The sequence below is a fragment of the Artibeus jamaicensis genome, unplaced genomic scaffold (assembly GCF_021234435.1).
Source record: "Artibeus jamaicensis isolate MK-2021 breed Jamaican fruit bat unplaced genomic scaffold, CSHL_Jam_final contig_373, whole genome shotgun sequence".
Taxonomy (NCBI): domain Eukaryota; kingdom Metazoa; phylum Chordata; class Mammalia; order Chiroptera; family Phyllostomidae; genus Artibeus; species Artibeus jamaicensis.
This window is the reverse complement of record NW_026521807.1, coordinates 12703030-12730746: the sequence shown is the minus strand read 5'-3', so window position 1 is coordinate 12730746 and position 27717 is coordinate 12703030. Positions and strand designations below refer to the sequence as shown.

Below are 27717 nucleotides of genomic sequence, written 5' to 3'. Positions count from 1 at the left end.
GAGACACACCACCAGCTTCACACACTTTAAAAATAGCTTCTCTTGCCTATGGGGACAGAAGTCACTTTTTTTTTTAGATTTCTATTTCAGCTTTTTGAGTGCTTACAAACGTCCTAAGCAAGCAATAGAAACCTGACTTCTAACTTGACTAGATGCTCAAAGGCATTTCTGTTAAGACTCCTGCTGTCTAATCTGGCACTTGCTGTATGATACTGTTACCCACCAGCTCCCTCAATAAAGGCCTTCAGCTAAGCCCAAAAGAGGCTGTTCTTTGGGGGAATGCAACTTTATAATGGACATCAATGTTAAAACAGATGAACGTTTGTTGTAATGCATTGATTTTTATAGGTGAAAGATAACTAAACAACAATTCCTATGCAAATTATACTTATTTATTATTAATTCATTTTGTTTTATGCATTTTAATTCAGCTAATTTTTTAATTTGACAAAGTGCTTGTTAACAGCTACTACAACTGTGGAATAAGTAAATAATAAGAGGTTCTATGGTCCTCTAGCTGTCATTGCACAGCCTAGTGGAGGAACTGATCTTAGTTTACTGAATCTCAGTTCATGAGATACTGAGTGTGTGACCTTGCCTAAGTTATTTAACTTCTCTATGCCTTTGTTTTTTTCAAATGCAAAATGCCAAGAATAATAGTTTCTACCTTGCAGGACTGTTGTAAGGTTTCAATGAAATAAGTACAATTCCACATAATAAGCACTTAATAAATATTAGTTGTTGTGGTAATTTTTAGTATAACATATATTGAGCAGAGAGTCATAGGGATATGTGGTCTAATATATATGTACGTGGACACATTCTAGAGAGATTTGTTTTTTGAATGAATGAATGACTAGATTTCCAGCACTATGACACTGGTGCAAACAATAAGGTAAAATGCATATAATCTACAATATCACCACTTTCTAAAGAGAGTTGCCAAGACTGACAGAGAATTTGAAGTGTTGCCCTAAAATGTTCCAAGGCACTTGTTAAGGACTAAAGGATAAAATAGAACTAATAGGTAATGTCTACATATCTGTTATATAGTGTGTATTTGTACACTGGGGCCTTGTAGCCAAATGAGATCATTGAGATGGCAGCTCAGTGAGGGTGGCCTGTGGCAGCATCAGGGTTCTGAACAGACCAATCAGCAATGAGAGACTCGCTGCTAATGGAGGTCAGCGCTGTGCTAAGAAGAACTGAAGCTCAGAGTTTTGTTTGTGTGAAAATAATCTTAAACTGAATGTGTGTGCAATTATGGTGTCACATTACGGACAGGAGGCAGTTAATGTTACTATGTACCTATTATGGGCTAGAAATTTTTAAATATTTTTGGTTGATTTTCATAGATGCTTATAAAGAGTAGTATCTTCATTTCAGAGAAATTAAATAACTTGTCTAAGATCACACAGCAAAAACTTAGTAAGACAGTATTTGTATTCCAAAGTACTTACTGTTTCATCTTATTTTTCAAGCTAAAGGGGAATATTATTTGGGGAATATTATTTTACATATTTGCAGAGGAAAACAGAGACATGGAATTGATTTATTCTGAAGGATGAGGACAGAATTTCCTGGATCCATCTATATAAAAAGATATTTATTTAAAGTTCAGCTTATATTTCATTTCATGCCATTAAATTTTTTTCAGTAAGATTTTAGTTGGCCTTTTTAAAATCCACATTCTGAGCAGGCAGACCTGTTTCCTAGAGCAGTAAGCTTTTGGAACATGCATCTTTAGCTGTTCTTCTGTGTTGGTTCTCTGTTTTTCCTATTGGTTTATTTCAGTTTTGTGGAATAGGTATGAGGTTACTCACAGCCACAGTATCATTTCTGAATCTCAGTCTTCAATGGATGGATGTAAATTGTAAGATTTTACCGAGTGTGTGCAAGATATATATGTATATGTATATATATGTATATATAATGGGTGCACATATATATATATGCACCTTGTCAGCTGACCTTAAGCAGTTGCACACACAGGCTTTGCCATCATTGTTCCCACGGGCACCAGCACAGAGCATATGTCTTCGAAGATACCCACTAGATAGTTAATGAATTGCAGTGGCTCTAAATATCTTCACATACTATCATGCATTCAGCTCATGTTAAAAATCTATTAGATATTTGTTGAAATAGATCTACTGAGACCTTTGTTGGAGTTTATGTCAGATTACCGTTAACCCTCACTTACACAATTCTACAAGCTGGAGAAAATACTTTCAGACACACATACATTGGAAGACTATCTCAGCAGATAAATTCTTTCTTGAGATTCACATCAAGGGAATCTTTCTTCTGGGGTCCACAGGTTCAAACATACTAAGGTGACCAGGACTTGAGGGAGCAAGATTCCAAAGAAAAAGAGAACTATAAAAGCATTTGCCACTTTTGAAGCTGCCTGTCCACGGGATGAAAGGCTAATAAACTAAGTAGAAAGCAGCTGCAGAGGTTAAACTGCTAAGCAAGGGATTCAAGCAGTCTCCTAGCACTGGGGACTTCGAAAATGGAGTCCAAAGGCCACCAAGGAAGAGGAGTTCCAGAAACAAAATAGGCTTTCACTGGACCCCCTGAACAATCTTTTAGTTTATCCTAAAAGGGAGGGAGGAAACCACAGATAGATTAACCATCATTCTACTGGACCAAGGTGATGAGCCCATATTCCATTTAATTTTCAAAAAGAAAATGAAATCTTCTCTACAGGAAGTTTGGACATATTTTTATCTAGGAGTTGTACCCTGACCGTCAGCTATGGGAGTTTACCCTGCCAAGGGTTTTGTTGGGCTCACACCACGTTTGCTTTCTCCGTTTGCATGCTTGTAGGAGGAGCCTACTCTCCAGTTCTTCTACAGTCCCCACCAATCCCTACAGTCTCACAATAAGCTTATTTCACCCACATAAGTTACTTGCTTGAACCTGAAGACATCTGCTACACATTTAAAAGCAGATGCGTGACCACAGCGGATCTATGTGGAAAACTAAGCACTGTGATGATGGACACAGGGGGCTACAGCATCTGCAATGAAGGAAATAACCTGTGAGTGGATGAAATCATTCGAGGAGGGCCAGTGGCTTAGGAGGATTTAAAGACAAAAGCTTACAAATCTCCTGTCTTTACCCTGTCATTTGTCTTTCTTTTTTTGTCCATTTAATCATTTTTAATAACTCGTATTTGTAAAACATTATTTAGTTTACAAATTACATTTTATACAATATAATTACAAATTTATATAATATAAAATGTATGTAATTATAAAATAGAAAATACATATATTTTATATTTTTACAGGGCCTTTCAGACAAAACTTAGGGCAATGATCTGCATCTCTGGAGAGAAGGTAACTAAAGCTCGGAGGTGTCAAGTCACTTGGTAGAAAAGAGACTGCATGACACTCAGCTGCACGCTTGTTCTACTGCCCCTGACAGCTAGCTCCACATTAAAGAGTCTTACCACATAATATGCATATAAAAGTATTTGCAAGAAAATATTCTCCCCATTACTGTATTTGAGTAATACAAGAGGTAAGAATAAAATCTGAGACCATGGAAAAAATTATAAATTAACACTATGGCAAAGAATCTGAATGCACTGGTAAAAGCTGACCCTCAATATTTTTTCCTTTGTTCTCCCAAAACTGTTTTAACAAGAGGGGGTATGTGTCTTACTTATTCTAATTTTTGTAGGCTTCCTATCTCAAAAATCAGAGTGTGCTAGATCTTTTCACAGGTAAAGGCCCACAGAGCCTAAGAAGACATACTACGTGGTTTTCAAATGCAAATATCAATATGTTGTCATGAGGGCACTGAAAAAAAAAAACAAACAAAACTCTGAAATGAAAAAAACCACAGGGTAAAAGTAAAAACGGGATTAGTGCTGGAGAAATGTAGGCACCTGTTTTGCAAGGATGGAGCCGGGTGTCAAAAGGTTGTCTATACAATTCTTTCATTACTAAAAGCACACATGTGGAAGACACTTGCTGGCAGATCAGAGAAACCAGTACAAACAGAAGTAAAAACCCTGCAGTCTGTCTGAAGTGCCTTGCCTGGCTGACCAACAGGCTAATGAGGAGTCCACATCAGATGCTGCCATTCATTGTCAAATGGAGTGAGAAGTTTATTGCACAAACACAGAAATATATTTCACCAGTCCAGATGCTACCTGACAGTGGACAGAGTGGCATGTCTTCGTCGAGGTAATTTAAACACACCTCCTTGACTAAGCTTCCCTATATTTAATGTAAAGTTATAGAAATAATCTGGGATGTTTTGAAGAGCAGACAAGACATTCATTAGCCTCTGAATCTCACTCTACAAAACAAGTGCAGTGATTTTTTCTTTCACTTAAGTTGACATGGCTCTTGGACAAATCAATGACAGAGTCCCAACTTTCCCTGGGACTACATGTTTGTTCCAGCATGTTCTGGAAGACTGCTTTTCCATTCCTGTGAGTAGTTCATGTGCTAGTCTCCAATGGAAACAAAGTGACACTTCTTATTACTGTTGGCTATTGAAAAGCAATTGCAAAGGGAGTGCCTTGAAACAGTTAGTCCTCTGAAACTGTTTAACAATATGTATTTCCCAAGAGCTGTTCGTCCTCAAAAGGAAGGAGCCAAGACTGAATATGTACTGTATCTAAGCAGACACCTGCATTGAACCCCTTTGGGTGCTAACTGGAAATTCTCACAGACAAAAACTAAACGAAAATTATTAATTTCCTTTTCCAGCCCATTTACAATGAACTCTGTATGGTTTCATGAGCAAAGGAACAAGGTCCATTTCTTAATGCTACCTCAAGGACTACTTCCATTTGGGACAATCTCTTCATAAAAGATAGCTTTAGTTTTAAAGCTGAAATTCAACAGAGAAGAGCAAGAGATACATGAAAAGGGAGGAAAAAGAAAAAAGAGAGAGAGGGAATAAAGGACAGTGGGAAAGAAAAAAAGAAGGAGGAAAACAAGAACAAAACACTGTTTTTTAAAAAATATACTTTATTGATTATAGCTGTTACAGTTGTCCCATTTTCCCCCCTTCACTCCCCTCCACCATGCATGTCCCCTCCTACCCATTAGTTCATGTATATGGGTTGTACATATAAGTTCTTTAGCTTCTACATTTCCCATATGATTCTTACCCTCCCCCTGTCTATTTTCTACCTACCATCTATGCTGCTTATTCTCTGTACCTTCTCTCCCTCTCCCGCTCCCCTGTTGGAGGGGAGATCCTTGTGATCTCCATTTCTGTGTTACTGCTCCTGTTCTAGTTGTTTGCTTAGCTTGCTTTTGTTTTTGTTTTAGGTATGGTTGTTAATGATTGTGAGTTTGCTGTCATTTTACTATTCATATTTCTTATCTTCTTTTTCTTGGATAAATCCCTGTAACATTTCATATGATAAGGGCTTGATGATGATGAACTCCTTTAACTTGACCTTATCTGAGAAGCGCTTTCTCTGCCCTTACATTGTAAATGAAAGCTTTGCTGGATAGAACAATCTTGGATGTAGGTCCTCACCTTTCATGACTTGGAATACTTCTTTCCAGCCCCTTCTTGCCTGTAAGGTCTCTTTTGAGAAATCAGCTGACAGTCTGATGGGAACTCTTTTATAGATGACTGTCCCCTTATCTCTTGCTGCTTCTAGAATTCTCTCCTTCATTTTAAGTTTGGCTAATGTAATTATGATGTGCCTTGGTGTGTTCCTTCTAGGGTCCAACTTCTTTGGGACTCTCTGAGCTTCCTGGACTTCCTGGAAGTCTGTTTCCTTTGCCAGATTAGGGAAGTTCTCCTTTATTGTTTGTTCAAATAATGTTTCCACTTGTTGATCTTCCTCTTCCCCTTCTGGTACCCCTATAATTAGGATGTTGGAACATTTAAAGATGTCCTGAAAGTTTCTAAGCCTCTCCTCATTTTCTTGAATTCTTGTTTCTTCATTATTTTCTGGTTGGATATTTTTTTCTTCCTTCCAGTCTACACCATTGATTTGAGTCTCAGTTTCCTTTCCATCACTATCGGTTCCCTGTACATTTTTATTTATTTCACTTAGCGTAGCCTTCATTTGTTCATCTAATTTGTGAACAAAGTCAACCAATCCTGTGAGCATCCTGATAACCAGTACTTTGAATTGTGCATCTGATAGGTTGGCTATCTCTTCATCGCTTAGTTTATTTTTTCTGGAGCTTTGATCTCCTCTTTCATTTGGGCCATTTGGGGAGGGGGGGTTGGTCGTGCCTGTTACATAGTGAGGGGCAGAGCCTTAGGTGTTCACCAGGGCGGGGCTGCCCATGCTGCTGGGTTGTGATGGTTGTGACGCTGTATGTGGGGGAGGGGTCCAAGAAGGAACAATGACACTTGCTCTGCTCTCTGCCAGATTTCAGTCACTTCCCCCACTTCTCACCAGTAAATTGGGCCCTTCTGGTGCTGATTCCCAGGTGGGGGTGTTGTGTACATTCTAGGACCTTGTGGATTTCTCCAACAAACTCTCCTGTGAGACTGGGAGTTTCTCCTGCTGCCTCAACACCCGGAGGTGTTTTCATTGAGTGGGTTGAAGCTTTATTTCCCCATGCTGAGGCCCTGGGTTGTGCGGTCAGTCCCGCTCCCCAAATGTTTCTCCCAGGTTATCTGCACACGAATGTGAGACCACCCAGTCTGCAATCGTCTGCCTTGCCAGGTTCCCCCACTGCCGCCTTGCCGGCCAGCTGCAGCCTTGTGCGTCCCTCCACAATCTGCTGCCTCACTAAGTCTGCCAGCCACCGCCTTGCATGAGTCCTCTCTGCCCAGCTGCTCATCTTCGCCCCTCCTCCTGGTCTTGATGGATGTTCCCTCTTTAACTCCTTGGTTGTCGGACTTCCATACAGTTCGATTTTTCTGTCACTTCTGGTTGTTTTTTGTTTTTAAATTGTTGTTGTCATTCTTTTGGTTGTGTGAGGAGGCACAATTTGTCTACTTATGCCTCCATCTTGGCTGGAAGTCTCTAAAACACTGTTTTTCTATGTAAGAAAAAGGTTTTCTATGTTCAAGGCACTCTAGTGGCCACCAAAGAACAACTGAAAAGCAGAAGAAACTGTTCCCACCTTTGGGTCATTTATTTCCAGCCATTTAATACATGAAGTTAGGAACACAAATTATTTTAGCCAATCAGACTGAAACTTGAATATAGGGTATACATTTTTAGCTACAGATTCCATGTTGTAACTCCCTTCTCCAGATTAGTGAATGATTCAAAAACTGCCAGGACACATCTCAAGACCAGATGATTGTAAAAAGGAAAGTATATAAGCCATTTACAGAGAGATAGTCAAACAGGCCTCTGCGGAATGGGATCTCCCAACGCACATACTGAGAAGTGCCGTATCCCAGTGCTATGTTAAGTTTGGGCCTCTTGCCAGCTTTTGCATTCCAAGAAGAATGCATTTCAGCTTTTAGAAAGGTTCTTCTGTGTGTATGAAGCGGTCTCCAAAAAACTTATTTCCCATTATTTCCAAGAAGCTCACGCCCAAAACTGCCGGCTACACTAGTTATCTTACGTGGGATTCCCTACGAGTAAGTCACCATTATCATTCAGTAAAATCTTCCCAGAGTAAATGGGAGAGAGCCCTAGAAGAAAACCTGAAATAAACATTGTATATGTCTGAATCGGACTGGTTTGGGTTTAAAGTGCAAAGATACTTTATAACATAATGAAGCTAGGAGTGCTATGCAAAATGTTTAGTGGGTGTGGCACAGGCACTGACCAACCAGAATGCCTGCAGGAGGGTCCTGAAGCCTCCCTGACTGGCCCGGCACTAGGCTTTTAGCTGCTGGAAGTCTGCGGATGCTTCTAGCTTGAGTGGCTAGAAGGCTGGGACACATGCAAGGTTTAAACAATAGCTATTTCAATATTTTAATAACTGATAGTGTTCTACCAGTGCCTACCAGCTGGGTGTCAGGAGATCGCTCCCATTAACTGTTTCACAAATTTTGACATACCTTGGACTAAGAAGGTTTTTAAAAGTTTTGATTTATAAGTATTAGCATAAATCTACGTAGAAATGAAAAACTCAATGCATTTTTTAAAAAACAATGGTTACTGGATTAATGGTTCAGGAAATTAAGAAAAATATTAAACATACTGGAGTGCTTATGAATTTTTTGTGGGCCATATAAAGATATTTGGTTAAACAGTGGATCCCAAGGATATTCACAACACACACTGATGATATTCACAACACACACTGTGATATTCATATCACACCGATGATACTTCCTAGTGGTTCAGGAATAGCTGTCTTTGTCCAAACTTATACCAATGAACGAGAAAATGGAGACAGTTTGTGCAGTGGACATCTGTTACTTTGGCCTGGCTGGCACTGCTGCCACTCTCTCCCTCCCCCCCTGGTTGCCTTATTGGTAGAAGAATCCTTTCCTCTGGTGGAAATTCTGTTCCATGTGGGTTTCATGAAATAAACTCAACTCCTTCTACCACTGGTTTCTGTTCACCATCAAGGCTTGGCTAGAGTACCTGTCACCATGTGACAGGTTTCTGGATAGCCTGTGATTCAGGGGAAGGTAATTTAAGTGCCTCATAGAATTTTCTACTGGGGAATAAGTTCTTTTCCTCCTGGGGCAGGTAAGCTAGTAGGACGTAAGTCTTACACTGTTGGTGGCCATTATGCTCAAGAAGATTATTAAGTGATAAAAATAGCAATAGACATATTTAGAACCATTTTTCAATTTTGCTTTTGCACTCATATCCATCACGCTTTAAAAAGTATGTCACGCGATTTCTTAAATGCCCAGATGTATTAGAAGTTTGATGGCTCAACCTTGAATCTTCAGAAAGTGATCATGAAATTCCTGAAAATATTTCAAGTAACCAAGATGCCCTTTTCAAAAGTGCATCAAATAATAACTATTAAATTCAGAATGTTATAGAAACATACCTTTCATTCATCAGTCTCAGAGCACCTACAGCACAATAATGATCTAGATGTAAAAAATGAGGCAGTAATCTCCTCTGAGCAACATACAGTAGCCAGGCATATGTACATAACACACTTCTGTGGTCCCAGGTGTTGATAAAGGCAGTAAAAGAAATACTAAGGCCAGTAAAACACACACAGGCATTAAGTCTTCAGGGAGCCTACTTTGAAGATCTTAACTACTATACAGCCATAGTGCATAGCAATGTGCGAGCTGAAGACAGAGGCAGTTTCAACATTAAACGAACCCCACGCAACCCTGGAGAAATCGTATGTCTAGGTGTTCAGGACGACTGAGCGCGGGTACCAGGAATGAAGCAGTGTGGCAGAACTCGGGCAAGAGCAACACAAACTGTCAACACTCCAGTAGAGCCACACAGATGGAATTAAGCTCATTAAACATGAATTTGAAATAGCTTTAGTTTTTCCTTCTACTTAGCTTGTATCAAGTTCCTAAAAGAGAAACTGTAATGACTTCTTTTGTATCTCCCTGCAATATACAGTATCATGCTCAGGAGTCCTCCTTTATTACTAAACCTCTGTAAGAGGTTGACTTTTTCCTGTGTATGTGGTTTGATAGGTCATGCTGGCTACCATTTTAACCTTCAGGTTTAAATTTACTAAATTCCTGTTGACAGGCTCAATGACAACCCTTAGGCTTCTACCTGCACCGAACCCCACTGTGACTCTGGGCAGTCCATTCCTGACCATCTTCCAACCCGCCATCACTTCTATTTACCTTCTGCTTAGATTACCCTGAAAAGTAGGTATGAGCATAACATTCTCATTCAGCATTTTAACGATTTAAAAACTAACTAACAAAATTTAAAAGACGAATCAGAGCAAAACAAACACAACCCCCTACGTGGATGGTTTCCCAAAGCTGAAGTTTAACATCCGGTCCTGATCTATCAGTAATGGAGCAGTGAAGCCGACCCACCTATTTCCTCTCCCATCACTGCTTTCCAATTGCAAAACCTTTCTTGCTCCCCACACCCCTTTGCTTAATCTAGGCAAAATGTATCATCTTCTCTTTTTGTAGCCTAGGCTAACATTGTTTTCTCTGCCTGAAGTACCCATCTCTGACCATATATTCATCACTTATTTAATAAACATTAAAAGTGTCACAAACTCATGGGCAGGCAAAACAAAGGAATTGAGTCTACCAGGTATAATGAGGTTGCGTGTTCCATCTAAAAGGGGCAGCATTGTCCTGGCTGGTGTGCCTCAGTAGACTGAGTGCTGGCCTGCAAACCAAAGGGTCACTGGTTCAGTTCTCAGGCAGTGCACATGCCTGGGTTGTGGGCCAGGTCCCTAGTAGCAGGTGCATGAGAGGCAACTACACAGTGATGTTTCTCTTCCTTTCTCTTTCCCTTCCCCTCTCTCTAAAAATAAATAAATAAAATGTTTAAAAAATAAATAAAAAACAGAAGGGGCATTATCTACTCAGGACTTGAAAACTGCTGCTAAGCAAGTATTGTAGCAGGAATTCAGCCTTTCTCAATATTCAGAGTCTGCAGCAAATATTAAAAAAAACATAAAACCTGGTCTGTGTACTACTGTGTGTCTAACAAATAAAATACGACTTCAGGTTGCTCATGGGGACCTTGACGTTAGTTGCACTAGGCCTTAGGGCTTCCTGGGGACTAGTCAGGGCCACCGACTTGAGCGGCTCACTTTTGGGTATCAGCACGAATGCTAGTACAGGCAGGAGTAAACCCGCCCTTCACTCAGCTCTCATAACGCTCTGTTTACATGGCACCTGCCATAGTTTACCCTCGTCGCTAAGTGTTTATGCCTTTGAACCACCAGATCCTAGAGGAGCAGGGCTGTCACCCTCATCCTGCCTTGGCACCACCAGCTCACCGTGCGGACAGCAGAGGCTTAATTACAGCTGTGTCCATAGAGAGGTATCTATCTGCATGCCAACCCGATTCCAAACTTTAAAGTCACTTTGTATTTTTTCCTTTCCTAAATCAATATTATGTTTTGATTAGGCACCTTGCTTTAAAATAGGCCATCACTAAAGAATTTGTCTCTTTTGTAAACTAAATATGCTTTGAGTCAGATTTCAGTTGTACAACATAATCCTAATGTTGTTCTACACCAGTTCCTTGTAAGATGGTGGTCAAAATAATGACAGTTTGGAGATATCTCTGGTGAATTCAAGAAATCATTTTGGTCTAGAACAGAAGTTTTCACTTGGGAAAGTCTGTTCATTTGTCAATTTCAGGCTGCAACTTTTCCCCATTTAACAAAAGCACTAAGTAAGTCAGCTTTAATTTTTGCTACAGTTCTTTAATTTCTAGTTATGCTATCTAAGCATGCTCACAAAACTAATTTAAGTGGGCATTTCCAGCTTAGAGGATGTCAATTATTTTTAGTGAACCAAGGCACTCTCATTTCACTAAGCATTTCCTGAACATTGCTACCTATTTCATCCCTCAGCTGATCCAATTTCTAGACACAGCCATTGTCCCATTATAAGGTCCTCCACGGCTGCCACTGCAAAGTTCATAAACATCAATTCTGCCGAACAAAAACATGTTTTGACAGTTAGCTAGATGTTCTCAAAATAAAGGGTGGTAAATATGTCCTCCTTATCTGTAGAACCAGCAAGTCAGAAGCCCAGCCCTGTTTCAGGCGTTCAAGATTTAACCCTCATCATTTATTTTATTCTACAACTCTCTATGAGGTGATTTTGTGCACAAATTCACCTGTGCGTGGACACTTGATCCCTTTGCACTGAAATGCCACGCCATGTGTCCATTAGCATTCACGTGTGCCATGAGTACTCAGCCGGAAAGCTTACCTGCAGACTGTTGAAAATGACAAAGAGGACTGACATCCAGAAGTGTCTGTAAGCCATGTGCAGGCCTCCCCAAAGCCATGTCACAGAAATCAGGGCAAAGAGATACAAAACCAGGGGAATTTCTAGAAACCATAAAAAAAAAAAAGAAAGAAATTTTCAGCTTGGCAATACGGCATTGTCACACATATAGGCAGAATTATTTTTGACTTTTTTCTTGTGATACTCTCTATGCCTAAGCACATATTTTGAAAGAACAACCTTGGAAATCTCATTCTAATGCCAGAGAAGAGAAGGCACATTGCTGATTCTACATTCTTCCTGTTTTGCTCGTGGGCCCGGGACAGGGAAGATTCCTCTCCAAGACTACCACCTGCTGGACTGTTATGGGAGTTACACGAACAACTGTGGGAATAAAAGCAGTTTTAAATCCCAGGTAAATTTTAAGATAGCTTCACTAGAAAATGGCAGGCAGGTATCAGCATACTTTCAAAATTAGTGTAGTCCAACTCTATATTTTGAAACAGAAATGACATAAAAACTTGTGTGTTTGGTGGAAAAATATATACTCATCTCTTTTATTCCAAGAAGATACCAAACTTTATAGCTACTGTCAAGAGCAAAGACAGTCACAGGATTTACTACTGTCAACACTGAGCTTATTCTATCCAAAATTTTCCTGCACAATTTGTTTCAATACTTTTCAGAACAGGTTTCTTCAAGGCCAAAGGATTTCATCACCCTTCCCACCTGTTTTTGATATTTGAGTTTTAGAATAACAACCTTAAAGAAAGGATTTCAATATTTAAATGACAAGCTATATAAAGATTTGAAAGTGAATCAGATCTTAGCAGCTGCAAATAAATACATTTTCAAGTTGTTAAAAAACATCAGTCTGGAGCACACCACTGACAACTCTCAGGACAGACCCTGAAGTCCATAGACATATCTACCCACCATCACCAATTAACACCTAAAGTCCACATATGCTGGAGAGGTTAGAACAACTAAATACAACTTTCGTGTTGAAATTTGCCAACCTAGTCCCCCATCATCACCCTCTGCACACTTTAATGAGCATTTTCTACAAAGACATTCTCCTACACAAACAGAATACAGCCATCAAATCGAGAAATTACACCGATGCATCACTACCACCCTCAAGTCCCATTCAATGTCTGCCAGTTATTCCAGCAGTTTCCTTTGCGCAGAAGGACCCAGCTGTCTTGTTTCTGCAGCCTCCTTTAGTCCCAGTAAGTTCCCTTGGGTGTCCTTGGCTTTTGTGACTCTTGACACTTTTGAAGATGACCAGACAGTGGCACAAAAGAACAAATATTGTATGATTCCCCTTACATGAGGTGCCTAGAGTAGGCAAGTTCACAGAGACAACCAAGTACAACCGAGGTCAGCAGGGGCTGTGCTGGGGTGAGGGAGTTACTGTTTAATGGGTAGAGAGTTTATGCTTGGGAGGACAAAAACGTTCTGAAAATGCATAGGAGTGATGGTTGCACAGCACTGTGAATGTACATGCCACTGGATTGTGCATTTAAAATGGTGAAAATGGTAAATGTTATGTGTATTGTACCACAATTAAGAAACAGAAGACTATGCCAAAGAAGGCAGACTTGTGTCAACAGTAGGTGCTCCTACCGGGGAAAAGAAATCAAGTCCTCAAAGTACTTCATTTAGCAAGAAGTCATTGGTGTGAAAAACAAAGTAGTCTGAAAAGGTTTCAGTGAGAGGAATCACTTGTGAAAAGAAAAGACAGCAGCAAGTGGATGTGTCATTTAGTACGACTGTCACTGAGAGTCTGCTCAGGGGAGTTCGGAAACACCACTGAGAAGACATAAAATCTCCTTATTTTTTAGCAGAAAATATCATTTCAATGAATTTAATTGCCAGTTTTAAAGAAAGTATGGTGCTGTATTATCTCTTTTCTTTGTAATTGCAGCCTTAGCAGTTATTGCTCTGCACCAGTGACAACAATAAAGGCTTTATTATGGAAATCACGCCTCATTTACATGAGGCTGACATTTACTCTGTGTTTACAATCTTCTAAAGTACTTGTTTTCATTTTACCTCACTGACCTTCTGATTCGAACAATTTGGATGTGCTACTAAAACAAACTCATCAATGGAAAAGGAACACATCTGTGAAATAGTGTGGGTTTAAGATATTTATGGGTCTATTTACAACAGGCATGCATTGTTTCAAACTAGAGGGAAAAAGTAATTAAAAAAGGTATTGAAAGGTTTTATTTTTAAAATATGGCTCTAAATTAAGATACTTAATTGATCTGATCCATCTCTTTGAGAGAAAATATTGTGCTCTCCAGCATTTTTAACACTAATTCCACAATGTGTAGTTCTACCCACCGGTGTTCACAGCAAATAAACCTAAATTAATAGAGAAGACAACAGGACACTGCCCCAGTGGGTGTGGCTCAGTGGACTGAGTGCCGGCCAGAGAACTGAAAGGTTGATGGTTCGATTCCCAGTCAGGGCTGTGGGCGAGGTCCCCAGGTAGGGGCATGTGAGAGGCAACTGATGGATGTATCTCTTGCATATTGATGTTTCTCTCTCTCTCTTTTTGCCTCTCTCCCCCTCTCTCGAAGTAAATAAATAAAATCTTTAAAAAAAGAAAAGACAACAGGGCACATATTTCATGGAACTGCCCAATCAGCATAGCATGCCGTGTGTGGAACAAACAACACACTTAAGGATTAGATCTGCAAACTGTTCAAAGAAACACTCCATACATAACTCATGTGCCCATTTGCCTCATTCCTAAATTTGGATCGCTGGTCTTATATTTGGTTCCAATTTTAGAATTTTCTTTTTGCTTTATTACTTCAAACACATTCCCAGGAGGTTGCATTTGGGACCTGGCTGGTGTGGCTCAGTTGGTTGGAGCATCTTCCCATAAATTGCAGAGTCACAGGTTCGATTCCTGGTCGGGGCACATGCCTAGGATGTGGGTTTGGCCCCCAGTCGGCAAGTGCAAGAAGCAACTGATGGATGTCTCTCTCTCATATTAATGTTTCTCTCCCTCTCTCTCTCCCTCCCTTCCACCCTCTCTCTGATATCAATAAGCATGTCCTCAGGTGAGGATAAAAAATTAAGAAGAAAACAACATTTGGGTAACGGAACCCACTCTAAGTAAGTCCTGGGGCTCCTCTCTGGAGATACAGTTGCGAATGTTTGCTACAGCAGGCCAGACTCTGTACACCTCAACTCTCCATTATGTGCCAGGTTCCTCATTTAATTTAGCCATCTTTACTAGATTCATAATCTCTAGAGATTATCTTCCTTCAACTTCCTTCAAAAAACTTAAAAAATTTATTTTATTTTTTAATATTTCAATTATAGTTGACATTCAATGTTATATTGGCTTTAGGTATAGGCATACAAAGAGTCACCTTCTTTCAATGAACACTTTAGAGCCGATGATTTCCAAATATTCATCTCCATCTTTCCTGAGGCCCTGATCTCTTGGCCTGATGCTCTCTCCAAAGCATCTCAATCTAAGTTATTCCAAAGCTAATTGAGCATCTTCTTTCCTCTCAAGCTTTCTCGTCCTTCCGAGTCCTGGTGCCACCATCCACACAGACTTACCCCACGGCTGATTACCCATCACAGGCTGCACCAAACGGGGTGGGAGCAGGGGAAGACCACACACATAAAACAGTCAGCACAGAGCTTAGAATAAAGCACGTGCTTACCACGCCTTAACCTGCTCTGTCCTCATCGTTATCACCCTCATAATTTTGGTCAAGTTAGGAAAACAGTGCCTGGCTACAGAGAGCCCCCTCTCGCACACCTGAAGTGCCAGAATGCCATGTAATAAAGAAACACATTGAATTTTCCTTTCTACCTGAGTCTCCCAAACTTGTTTGGTTATAGAACCCTTTTGTTTGTCTGATGTGATCTGAATATCACACTTGAAGGAGGGTTGCTTTCTGTACAGACTCTGAACTCTTTCACATTCCCATCGCCACTGAAAACTGCCTCACAAACCTATTTTAACTGGATATCTCGATGTCTTCTATTCCCCTCCCTCTCCCTTTGATATTTCCTTTCCTATCCCATCCCATCCCATCCCATCCCACTTAAAAAAGCTGGCAAGGAGACTCACCATTATGTTGTGATTTACAATTTGTAAACCTCTGCTCTAGAAGGAAATTTAAATAGGATATGGTAGGCTATCTTAGACATAAGGTGGATTCAGTAAACTTAACTATAATGGGGGCTTACACCTACCATCTTCCTACATGGATTTACCCTGACCCTCACTGATATATGCAGGAGATCAGCCTAATTCTGATGGATCTGTAGAGGTGAGATATTGGATCCAGAGGCAAGGATGACCTAGAGCATATTTTCCAGGGGAAAAGAAGAAGAATGTGAGCACATTCTCGGAGGAGTCTCGAAGTCTGTCTGCCGAGAACCTAAATAGCAGTACTTTGTCAACACCTGACTTAGGGCCCCCCTGAACGCTAAAGGACTGTCCGGTGTCAGGCCTGTTCTGAGGGTGATTTATTGGGATTGAAAAAAAATGGCACAAACCTAAAATTATGGTCTTGCCTTGCAAGAACTATATATAATTTTCAATTTGTAGGCTATAATTTTGATTCTAAGGAGAATAATCAAGTTAGATGAGACATACCCACATGGAACTTGCACGACCTGTTATTAGAATAATTTCATTTGAACCATGTACTTCAAAGTTGCCAGATACTATCCTACCGGGGATGGGTGTGCATGGGGGATGGTGGTCAAATAGGTCTGTGATTTTGAAGTAAAAGATTAAATGGTCTTTTTTTGTGTGAGGAAAAAAGTCTTGGAACTATGAGAAAGAAAATTATCAATTGGTTTACAACCAACATAGTGATTTTCTACACATTTCATAAATGTTTCATAAAATGATGTAGTAACAAAAGTTTTTAGAAGATCAGAGTTCTAAAACAAACAGGGAGTCAGCTAACTCATGATGGAAGACTGGTTTAACCTAGTTTTCTAATTACATTACCAGTTAGTTCTCAGCCGTAAAAGAGTTCAAAACATTCATTCCCAGGCATGCACTACTAACAGCAGCTTCCAATACACTTAGCTGTTGTATAATACAATGAAAACATACAATGTATCTTTCAATCTGCCTACATCTATATTTTGCATCTTACTAGATGGCCTCATAATTTTTTGAAATTAGTTTACTATGTATTTGGCCTTGAATAGCCGGTTATAATTTTATGGATAGTTTGATAGGATATTACATTGCAGTCATTAAGATTTATTAGTCTTAAATTCAACAATGAAGCCTTGAGTTAATTCTGACTCAATGACTCAGACTAATTAACTCTAAAGATAACTCTATGTGAGCAAGAAAATATTTACAATCTGTTAAATATGTCAGTTCCTAGAACTGTTTTCTGGAAGGCCCTCATCCTCAATCTGGATGAATGCCAGTTGACCTAATGCTTACTTTGTTTCTTTAATTTGGTTTTTTGGCCATTATATTACAACACTGTATAACCAACTACAAATTTTATTTTTTTATTTCCTTTGTCATGTTACCATCTCAAACATTTACTTGAGTTAAAACTTTTGGTTCTGCTCTCTCAGTGGGATTACTTATATTTCTTCCCCCACTGTTACTATTGGTATTTAGCTAATAAACTGGGGAGCATCACCTGTTTGCTTCACCAGGATGCTACCGCCTCACGCCCCAGAGGATTACAGCGCTGCTCGGCCAGTACTGGACTGTCGGGCGGCGCAAGAGAGGAACTGGACCAAAGAGGCCTGTAAGTCTAACTGGGGTGTGTGGACCTATTAAATGCACCTGGAAGCTCGGGACGTTGATTGGTTCTTTTGAAAAATCACCTGGTGCATCCCAAACCCTAGCTAACATACTCCCAGGGGAACAAAGAAGCGCTCTCTCTCTCTCTCTCTCAAACCCACACTCGTCCCATGTACTCACACATTCTCTCTCTACAGCCTTGTGGCCTTAGCAGCCACATGATGGGCAGTCAGGTGAACTCTGCTACTGGGAACAAGCTAAACTACCTGGACAGGGACTGAGACTCCTTAGCAGCTGCCTGTGGCCTCCAAAAAGACTAAGCTTTAACATGAAGCAGAAACTCCAGACACTGGCTTTTACTGTGGCCTTGCTGAGGACAGGGCTGAACTTTTCCCACGGCTGAGAAGAAAGAGATGGGATATTGGAAACCCTTGGCCAGCTCCCATTGAATATTTCCACCAGAATAAAGTTTGTCACACAGTCTCCTGTGTGTGGGTCCTTGGAATGCCTTCCTTGTGATCTCAAGAAGAGCCTCATTTTCACCAGCAACACCATCAGCTATCAGATTGTTTGACCGTAAAAATGTTATATGTATAATCCAAAAGCTCTGAAGATACACTTGGTCTCTGTTGTTAAATAACTAGTTTTTAAATAGAGAAAGTTAATACCAAACTCACCTACAGAGCTGCTTTTAGGCATATACAAAAATAATAGACGATAAAGTGGTCTGATATCTTTGCTATTTAAAGGCTTATCATTATCCATTTAAACAATGGGACAGTACCCACAGGTGTGGCAGGTTTTTTTATGCATATGGAAGTAAATATTTTATTGCTCATTCTTACTAACAACCTTGGACCAAGCCCTTACATGGAAGAGAAAGGGAAACCACTGTGTTAAGAAAGAAAGGCAATCCCCAGACTGAATGCCTTCTGGATAAGCTAGGGAGAAGGTGGCTGTCCAAAAAAATAATAACCTTACATTGATACTATTTGTATATAAGTGATCAAAGTAATTTGATCAAAGTGATTTGTACACAATGATACACCTTTGCAAATTTTCTTTGTCAATGTCATATGTAAACTTTAACATTTATGAGATTTTTAACTCCAACTCTTTTTCTTGTTTTATGTGGAGTTAAAACTGTTAATGGTTAGATTGTTTCACGGGTATCAAATAACAGCAGTAAATGTAAGGCAGATACTGTAGTTTATTTTTGTCCTAGGCTCAAAACTCTACCCTTCCCTTCCCTTCCTTCCCTTCCTTCCCTCCCTCTCTTTCTCCCTCCCTCCCTCCTTCCCTCCCTCTCTCTTCCTCTCTCTCTCTGAGTGAGATCACTGGAATTTTATTTAACTCTAGGTATCCCAGGTTTGACAGTAGGCAAGACTAATGAATGAGCAGCCACACAGTGTTTTGGTCACTATGCCACTCAAGCCCTGCAAGTGGAGCTATTTTTACCATTCAATTTCATCTTTAATAGGTTAGACAGATCTTGCTATATTGTTTGTTTTTTTTCTTTTTTAACCAGATGAAGCTGATTTTGTTACAAAGTTTTTGAAAGACATTTGTAAAACAAGTTTTTCTTCATGCTGTCAAAGCACCTTTACTGTAAATATAAATTAAGTATTTATTTGAAAAAACTCTGGCATTGGGGGAGTGATGATGGAAACAGGGAAAGCACCAGACTTCTAGGAAATTGTAAAAGTAAGGAAATGTAAGGATCAAATATTGTTCATTTCAATAACTTGTTTATATACAAGAACACTGATTTTCACTCTTTATAATACTATAGAAGGGTCTTTAAATTGCTCTGCAATACTTTTAGTCTTTCCCTATGACCCAATTTGTCCTTCTTTGTTGAAGGTGATGCATGCTAATTATAAATCATATCATTTGCTTTCCCAAAGGTTACTTACATTAAAGTTTACAATTTGTTTCTGTCAAATTCAATTAAAAGGAATATATCTATTTTCTATATGGGCCTTCAACCAATTATAATTTTTAAAAAGCAGGCATGGACTTGAGATATTATTTGAAGGCCATTTACCAGCTGTGTGAACTTGGCGAAGAACTTCACTGTTTGAAGACAAAATGTACTCAGCTGTACATGAGAATAACACTAGCACCTCCCAATAAGGTTTTGTAGATTCAATGAGGATTTAATGCTTGAAACACAGAACATTTAGAACAGTTTTATATAAACTTTGGCTACTGCTTGCTACGCAAGAAATATACTTCATTAGGGAGCGTAAAATTCTATTAGCTAAAATGTAAAAGGTAAAGGGATAAATTACATATGGATTTCCTTTCAAATATATATGTAACTATATATACTATCATATATGTACATCTACACAGATATGCACTATAGTAAAAGGTAGAAGGTAAATAGTAGGAGGAATCAAGTTACATAAAAATGAGGGAAAACAGCAGTTACTTCCAACTGACGGCAGCAGGGGGACCTTCGTGAGGAAGAAGAAATTTAAGCTGGGCCTTGAGAGTTACCTATGATTGAACATGGTGAGCTTACGGTAGTAGGAATACCATATGTAGAGACAAAAAGGCAAATGCATAAATTAGTATAAATCATTCCTTTTGACTGAAGTTAAAGGTCCATGAAGACAAACAGTGAGAAGAATTTGTAACACTAGGTCATGAAGGGACCCCAAGGGCCAGGGTAAGTGACACATACTTTTTTACAGAAAATCAAAAGCCATTTAAAGTGTCTGACCATTTAAAGTGTCTGTCTAATCAAAACACAGCTTAATCTTGTAGGCCAGTAAAGAGGGGAGAGAATGCTGGAGGCAGGGATACCAGTTTGGTAACTACTGCAGTGGTCAAAGTGAGCAATGATAAAGGTCTGAGGCAAGGGAAAGGCAGAGAAGTGGATCCCACAATGGAGAGAAGGGGATGGACACAGAATATTACCAGAATAGAATCTACCATAGTACCCCCAAATCAGAAAACAATAAGAGACCTTGCAGATATTGGGACTTCAACACTGGAGATTCTAAATCAGTAAGTCTGTAGAGCGACTCATCAAACCATAATTTCTGAAAGTGTGATCTCAATGATCATTTCTGAAAACTACTGACCTGGAAGTTTATAACTGTGGAGTAAAAGAAATTACACTGGCATCAAGGTTAGGAAAATAGGAAAAGGATTAAGAGGAAGAAGAGAAGAAAGTATAACACAGTGATCAGAGCAGCTGGGACAGGCACGGGAGCAACGTCGATGACAAACTTTGTATTTCTTGAGGACAAGATCTCATTCTCCGGAGGAGGACAGAAAAGAAGCTGGGGAGAGAAGTTGGACTCATATTGATAGATTTGAAAATCACCACTGTGGTTTTAAAAAGGCAAAAGTGATCACGGAAAAGCAGATATGCTCCAGAGTTGAGTCATAAGAAGAAAGTTTCATGACCTTGGATTTAGCAGGGCAATAAAAAGAAAAGAGTATCATGAAATCCCAGGGCAATAAAAAGAAAAGAGTATCATGAAATCCCAGGGAAACAGACTATTCGAGGAAGGATACTGATTTATGCAGAAGAGTTTAAGAATAAGGATATGAGTTAAGACAATGGTAGATTTGGAGTCCAAAGTCATGCGTGACAAATGAAAGAGCATAATCACGGCACTCTCAAGATTCAGCAGTGAACAGAAGGTGATGACTTCAGCGAGCTTATATGGACTGAGCTTCCAGAAGTTTGTTGGTGAAGAAGAGTGGCAGGGAAGTAGCTTGATGAGTAAGCTCTCTGAGGCAGTGAAAAGTGACACGTGTTTTCAGATGAAGGGGAAAGACACAGAGGAGAGAGAGAGATTTAAGACATACGACAATTGTGTAGAATTGAATGAAGCAAGTTCCGAGAGAAAGAAAAATGGACAGAGGGCACAACTGAGAGAGCTGGCTTTGGTGAGAACGAATTATTTACCTCCTTATCTGAAATAGAAAGAAAAGTGCCAAAGAAAGGAAATAACAAAGAAATGAGTGTATAAAAATATGGAAAGTTGAATAAAGTAACATTAACGTTGTTCCACAATTGCACAGAATGTGCAAGTAAACAGTATTATGTATAAGACTGAAGGGCAGTGAATCTGTTTCAAAGATTAATTAAGAATCAATTAAAGGTAATCCAAAGGGTTTCTGAGAAGCAGAGATGGCCCAGTTTAAGAATACTTAGAATAAATTCGTATCTGTTACAGAGAAGTACTAACTGGCTGGTAAACAGAAGAGAAGTGTAGGCATTGACAGGACTGATGATTGGCAAAATGCTTAGGGAGGGAGCCAAGCTGGCAAGGAAATCCCAGGAACTAGTGAAAACATCCTTGGAATGTCCAATCACAGGGGGAAGGGAAGGGAAGGGAAGGCATCACCACAATGACGATACGCAGCAAGCAGGGGTGAGGAGCAGGGAGAGGAGGAAAGAGGTTGTGCTCAGAGAGAGACGGGGGGGGGGGGGGGGGGGGGGGGGGGGGAGGGACGGAAGTGGTGACCCAGGAGCATGTCATGGGAAATGGTAACCACACTAACATGAAGAGGAGAAGGGTAGTACAAGCCAAAACGCAAAGATTTAAGGAGAGGAAAAATATTTTTGACATCCTGTTAGTTGGAAGGAGTAGCCTCTTCCAACTAGTTGTAAGGAAAGTGAGCTTCTACGAGGCAGACCCTGTCGGCTATGAAAAGGCAAGTGAGAGAGTAGTCCTGTAGAAAGATCCTCACCTCTGATACGCTGTACTTCTCTTCTAAAAGGATAACGCCTGCAGAAATGCCATTTGCTTTAGTCCGGCTTTTCTGAGTTTTACACGCAAAATACTAAGTGGGGCGCTCTGATCACAGGCCTCGTGCCAAGTGTGCATTTGTACTGAAACTGATGACATGATTGCTAATTTCCCAGATTACCTGTCCCCACTTGCTACTCCCCTAGTACTAGCAAGCCAAACATAGTTTATTTCTGAATCTTCTCTTTAATATTGCACCAGCTGATTAATTAAAGTGTGATCAACTATTATTCTATGACGGCATTTAAAAAAGTAACTGTGTAGGCATTAAATCATAAATTGGAAGTATGTGTAGATAATAAAAATGGCAATAAGTGAGCCATGGAAAACGTTGTGGATCAAGAATGTAACTGACACCTAAGAGCTTGGGATTTGGCTGATTAGAAGGAGCCGTGGTGTATTGTAGGGTGAGCACGGACAGCAACGGAGACGGCTCACAGACTCGGTCAGAGGGGGAATGTGGTGTTTCCAATGTCAGATATTCCAAGATAAAACAGCCTTAAAAGACTGAGTTTCCTACTTGCTAGTTGGATTTTATATACGTTCTTTAGAAATTGTTTGATTACGCATTTTAGAGAGATACATTTAAAAAACCCAGATATCGTACTTTCATCAGCCAAAAGTTAAATGGAAGATTTCAGCCATCCACTAAAAACAAATGTGCTCTTAGTTCAAAGAAACAAACATGAATAATTGTTTTATGTGGCTTTCAAAGGAAAATAAAAAGTAATGGCTCATCAGTAATTTTTCCAGGATAAATAAAGAAGGATTTGAGCAGGAGAAAGTTTTTTAAAAAGTGAAGTATGGCACCTGGCTGGCATAGCTCAGTGGATTGAGCGTGGGCCTGTGAACCAAAGGATTGCGGTTTGATTCCCAGCCAGGGCACAAGCCTGGGTTGCAGGCCAGTTTCCAGCAGGGGACGCATGAGAGGCAACCATACATTGATATTTCTCTCCCTCTCTCCTTCCCTTCCCCTCTAAAGATAAATAAATAAAATCTTAAAATAAATAAATAAAGTGAAATATGCCAGGAAAATTAAAATGCATACTTTTAAAAAATAAATTTGGAGAAAAAACTGCCAAGGAAATCTATGAGAAACTCACTTGATGTCTGTACAAAAATTATAAGCAATGGGGAAAATTTCATTGATTCTGTGGTTCAAACTGAGGCAGGGCAATGTTATGCATGCACCAATGCCAGATGTGCCCTGCACCAAAGGTCAGAAAGTGGGCAGCGCACCTGAGTGGCAACGCTGCTGTGACGCTCTCCAACAGTGGCTCTAAATGTATACCAAACTGATCACATCTCTGCTAACACCCCACTGAAGCATCTCCACAATGGTAATCAAGATCGAAATGAGCTTCACTTCCATTCCTTCTCCTTCCTGACCATACACTTGTTGATAAACTAAGTGAGAGTGGATTCAGTTATGTTATTTAAGTTCAGGCTTACCAGAAATCATGTGATTTTTAGGCAACAGCACTAGTTCAGTACAGCTGAAGATATCTGGAGACAGCGACTTTGAAAGGTAATTAAGCCATGAGGGTAGAGTCCTTGTTACCCTTGAAAGAAGAGACAGGAGAGAACTACCCTACCCCGCACACCTGCACTCTCTCTTTACCACCTGAAGACACAGCAAGAGGATGACCATCTGCAAGCCAAGCAGAGGGAGCTCATCAGGAACTGAATTGGCTGGGAACAAGACTGTGGGACTTCCCAGCCTCCAGAACTGTGAGGAATAAACTTCGCTTGTTTAACATGCCCAATCTATGGCACTTTGCTATGGCGGCCTGTACTGATTAATACACCGGTCACAGTCAGGAAGAAAGGAAGAGGGGGGCATATTTGAGAGAGATTTAGGATGCATAAAGGACAAAGGAGTTACACATCTCATACCACATTCTGCACATGTTAAAAGTTATGCTATGTCTGTTACACTATTTCTTCAATGTTTCATTTCATCCTATAAAGCTCAACTAAAACAAAAGTATATTAAACTATCATTGAAGGAGTAAAACAAAATTGTGCTACTAGAAATACCAATACATACTGAGGGCTGAGTATAATATAGAGAGTGTACACTAAAGCCCTGATACGAATTAACATTTAATCCTTCAAACAGCTCTATGAAGTTAAGTGTTACCATTACATCTGTACTACATCTGGAAAACTAAGGATGTTCTGTACCTTGGAGGAGGCTGCCTTTCTTGGAAATCAGAACACGAAGAATTAATTTGCCAGCCCAGGTCACTTCAAATTCTTTCTGGGGAAAGGAGTCTACTACTATTATGACATGGGATTTTGTAGGTCTCATTCAATGTTTTCATGTCACTCTTCTTGATGAAAGTTTTGGAAACAAATGGTATTGGTGCAGCAGCGGTGGCTCTCACGTGAACTGCAAGCTTGGACACTTTTCTGTGCCTCTCATATCCTGACTTCCTTACCTGGCTATATAAATAATAATACCTGCTTCACAAGATTCTTGTAAAAATAGAGATAGGATATACAAACTGCTTCACACGGGGCCTGACATTTGGTGAGTCTTCATGGGCAGTGGTGATAATAATATAATTATGACCACGAGGGCCCAGGGAAATCACACCTGCCACTGACACTCACTGTCCGGCCCTTTATTCTTTCTTCTGACTCTGCTGCATCCATGCCCTGTGCCCTCTGCCCACCTGGAAAACAAACGTGAACTGGACCTAACAGTTCAGTACTGAAACAGACTAAATAGAGAGCTACCCTTGTCCTTATCGGTATTTAACTGTGTCTAGGTGAAAGGCAGTTTTCTGAGGAAAAATATTCAGAAAATTTTAGTTCTAGAAAGACCCAGCTCTGCCACAAATTATCAGTCCCTTTTCTTCTTTGGTTACATGTATAAATCAGGAGAGTAAACAAAAATGTAAGCTTTCTCTCAACTCTATGAATTTATTTTTATAGTACTTTTCATCTGGATGTTTTAAAGCTCAGGAAACTCACTCCTAATGTTACTGTCTAATAAGCATTATCAAATCCCAAATGCTTTCAAGCACAGCAATGAAGAGAACAAACACGAAAGACTACACATCGCCTTTCGGGCTCAAAGAGTTCTGATCTGAATCTTTGAAGATTGAGGTCATAGATATGAATCTAAGCAGAGGACAAGTATCCACAATGCTTCTTTAAAAATTTTGGATTTTCCCCACCACTGTTGGCAAAATGTGGGAACACTGAACTGTGTTCACAAAGATTTTTCAAGCTCAAGTGGAAGAGATTGTTCATAGTCTGGTGAGAAGCTCTGGGGTTTTCCTAAGGTCCCTAGGCATCGTTTTATTTTCTTTTGAGAAGTGGAACTGAGAGTAGACTGCGAACAAGCAGCTTACTGCCAAGGACACGTGAAACCTGTTATATTAGTCGATCTGGATCCGATTCCAGCACACAGTGTTACTAGGTAAGATTACTTCCACTTCATTTTAGTGGAAACCTCGATTTGGGAAAGAAAATCATATTCTTTTTTTTTGTTTTTATTTATAAACCATGTATGTTCCCGCAAGCAGTGAAATCTAAAATGACATACTGTAATCTGATGTGAGAATAAGGACACTAGAAGCAGAGCGTTTCAGCTATTTATAACTATGCAATAAAACCACCACAGAACTTAGCGGCTTAAAATAATTTATTATTTCTCACAGTCCTGCAGTCTGAGCTGGGCGGCTTTTCTGCTCTGTGTGGTATCTACTTGTGCTGGAACCTACCAGAATTCTTCTTTGCCCTCGTGCCTGGAATCAGAGCTGAGGTGCCTGAAAACAGTGAGGGCTGGCTCAGCGTGTCTCCCCACGTGGCCACTGGCCTGGCGTTTCAAAGCTCATGGTGGTCTCAGGGAAACTGGACTTCTCCCGTGGCAGCTAGCTTCTCAGAGAAAAGAAACGAAAACTACCACTTCTCTTAAAGGCCAGAACCATTATGGATGGAATCCCTTCCATCATATTATACTGGTCTAAGCAAGTCCAAAGCCAGTCCGGTTATTTAAAAGATTATTTAAAAAAATTAATTTTACTCTTTCTTCTTTTATTGACTCTATACAGAGGGGAAGGGAGGGAGAAAGAGAGAGAGAGAAACATCAATTGGCTGCCTATCTCACATGCCCCGACTTAGGACCAAGCCTGCAACCCAGGCACATGTTCTGACTGGGAATTGAACCTGTGACCTTTTGGTTTGCAGGACAACACCCTTCCAACTAAGCCACACTGGCCAGGGCCAACGCTAGCCCAGATTTATAGAGAGGCAAAACAGACTGCACTGGTCTGTGTGAGAGGTACCACACATGCCACAGGAGGGAAGTGATCGATGGTGGCCATCTCCGGAGAGCAAAGCACAGAGTCTATCGCACTTACCAGGAGCTCTTTCCTTTCCTCTTTTTCCTTTGGATTTCACTGAGTTTTTCTGAACTCTATTTGAATTTTTTTTAAATGTCAGGGGAAACAAAGTCACTCAAACTAGGACATAAGGGATGATCTTTTTGTATGTAAACATATGTGTGGGCTTCTTTTTTAAAAAATAAGAAAGGGATTTGTAATTACCTAATTCCTCTTTTTATTCAAATTATTTTCCGTCCCTGGTCTTAGGTGAATCATTCCTCACGTAAGAACTGGCTGCTAAATCAGAACAGAGCCAGTAAATTCTAATGAGCCTCAAAGGAGAGATGAGCTTATCATTGCCGGAGATCAAAACCAAACCCTAAAATTACAGGCTTTGTTTAAAGTGCTGTTTGAGACACTGAAATTTAGTTCAGGGAACATACCTTTATCCTGACTCACTCTCACTGCATATTCAGCCCAGTGAAGAGAGGAGCAGGCCAGTGAATGTCATGAGGAACCACTGACATTTGAAAATGTGCCTGACTGCAGTCAGCCAGCCAAAAAGGCACAGTGGCTAAGCTGTCATCGCCGTCCTGGGCCCGGCTCAGAAAGAGAAGGGACTGACAGCGGCCATCTTCAGGAGGCTTCAGCACAGAAAGAACGCATTTTTTTTTTTTTGCTAGCAGCTCTATCTCTGTGCTTTCCTGCCCTTTGGATTTTGTTGAGTTTGTTTGAACTCTGAAATTGAGGATAGCAGGAACAAAAAAGTAACTCAAAATACAGAGCTGTAAAGAGACTGGTCCTTAGCAGTCATGACAAACACACAAGTGTTGATTTTTACTGCTCCTATGGTCAGGCACATCTAACCCGCACAACAGTGATTTGTATGGAGAATGGCTCTATAGATATATGAAAGATTCCATGCCTAACAAAATGATCTATGTGAGCTCTTCAGTTATTCAAATAGGCAATGCTGGTGTTAACTAATTGCATGTGTTTACCAAACCTAAAATTCTAAGGTAAATAAATAATC

At 40.0% G+C, this 27717-nt stretch overlaps 1 protein-coding gene across 1 annotated transcript in view; it reads right to left on the bottom strand.

The window, feature by feature from the left end:
• ADGRV1 (adhesion G protein-coupled receptor V1) overlaps positions 1 to 27717 on the bottom strand; it is a 519907-nt gene that overhangs the window by 47972 nt on the left and 444218 nt on the right. The window contains exon 88 of the mRNA XM_053664484.1: positions 11773 to 11894. Coding sequence (XP_053520459.1) covers positions 11773 to 11894 — 122 coding nt within the window. The remainder of the gene's footprint in view (positions 1 to 11772; positions 11895 to 27717) is intronic.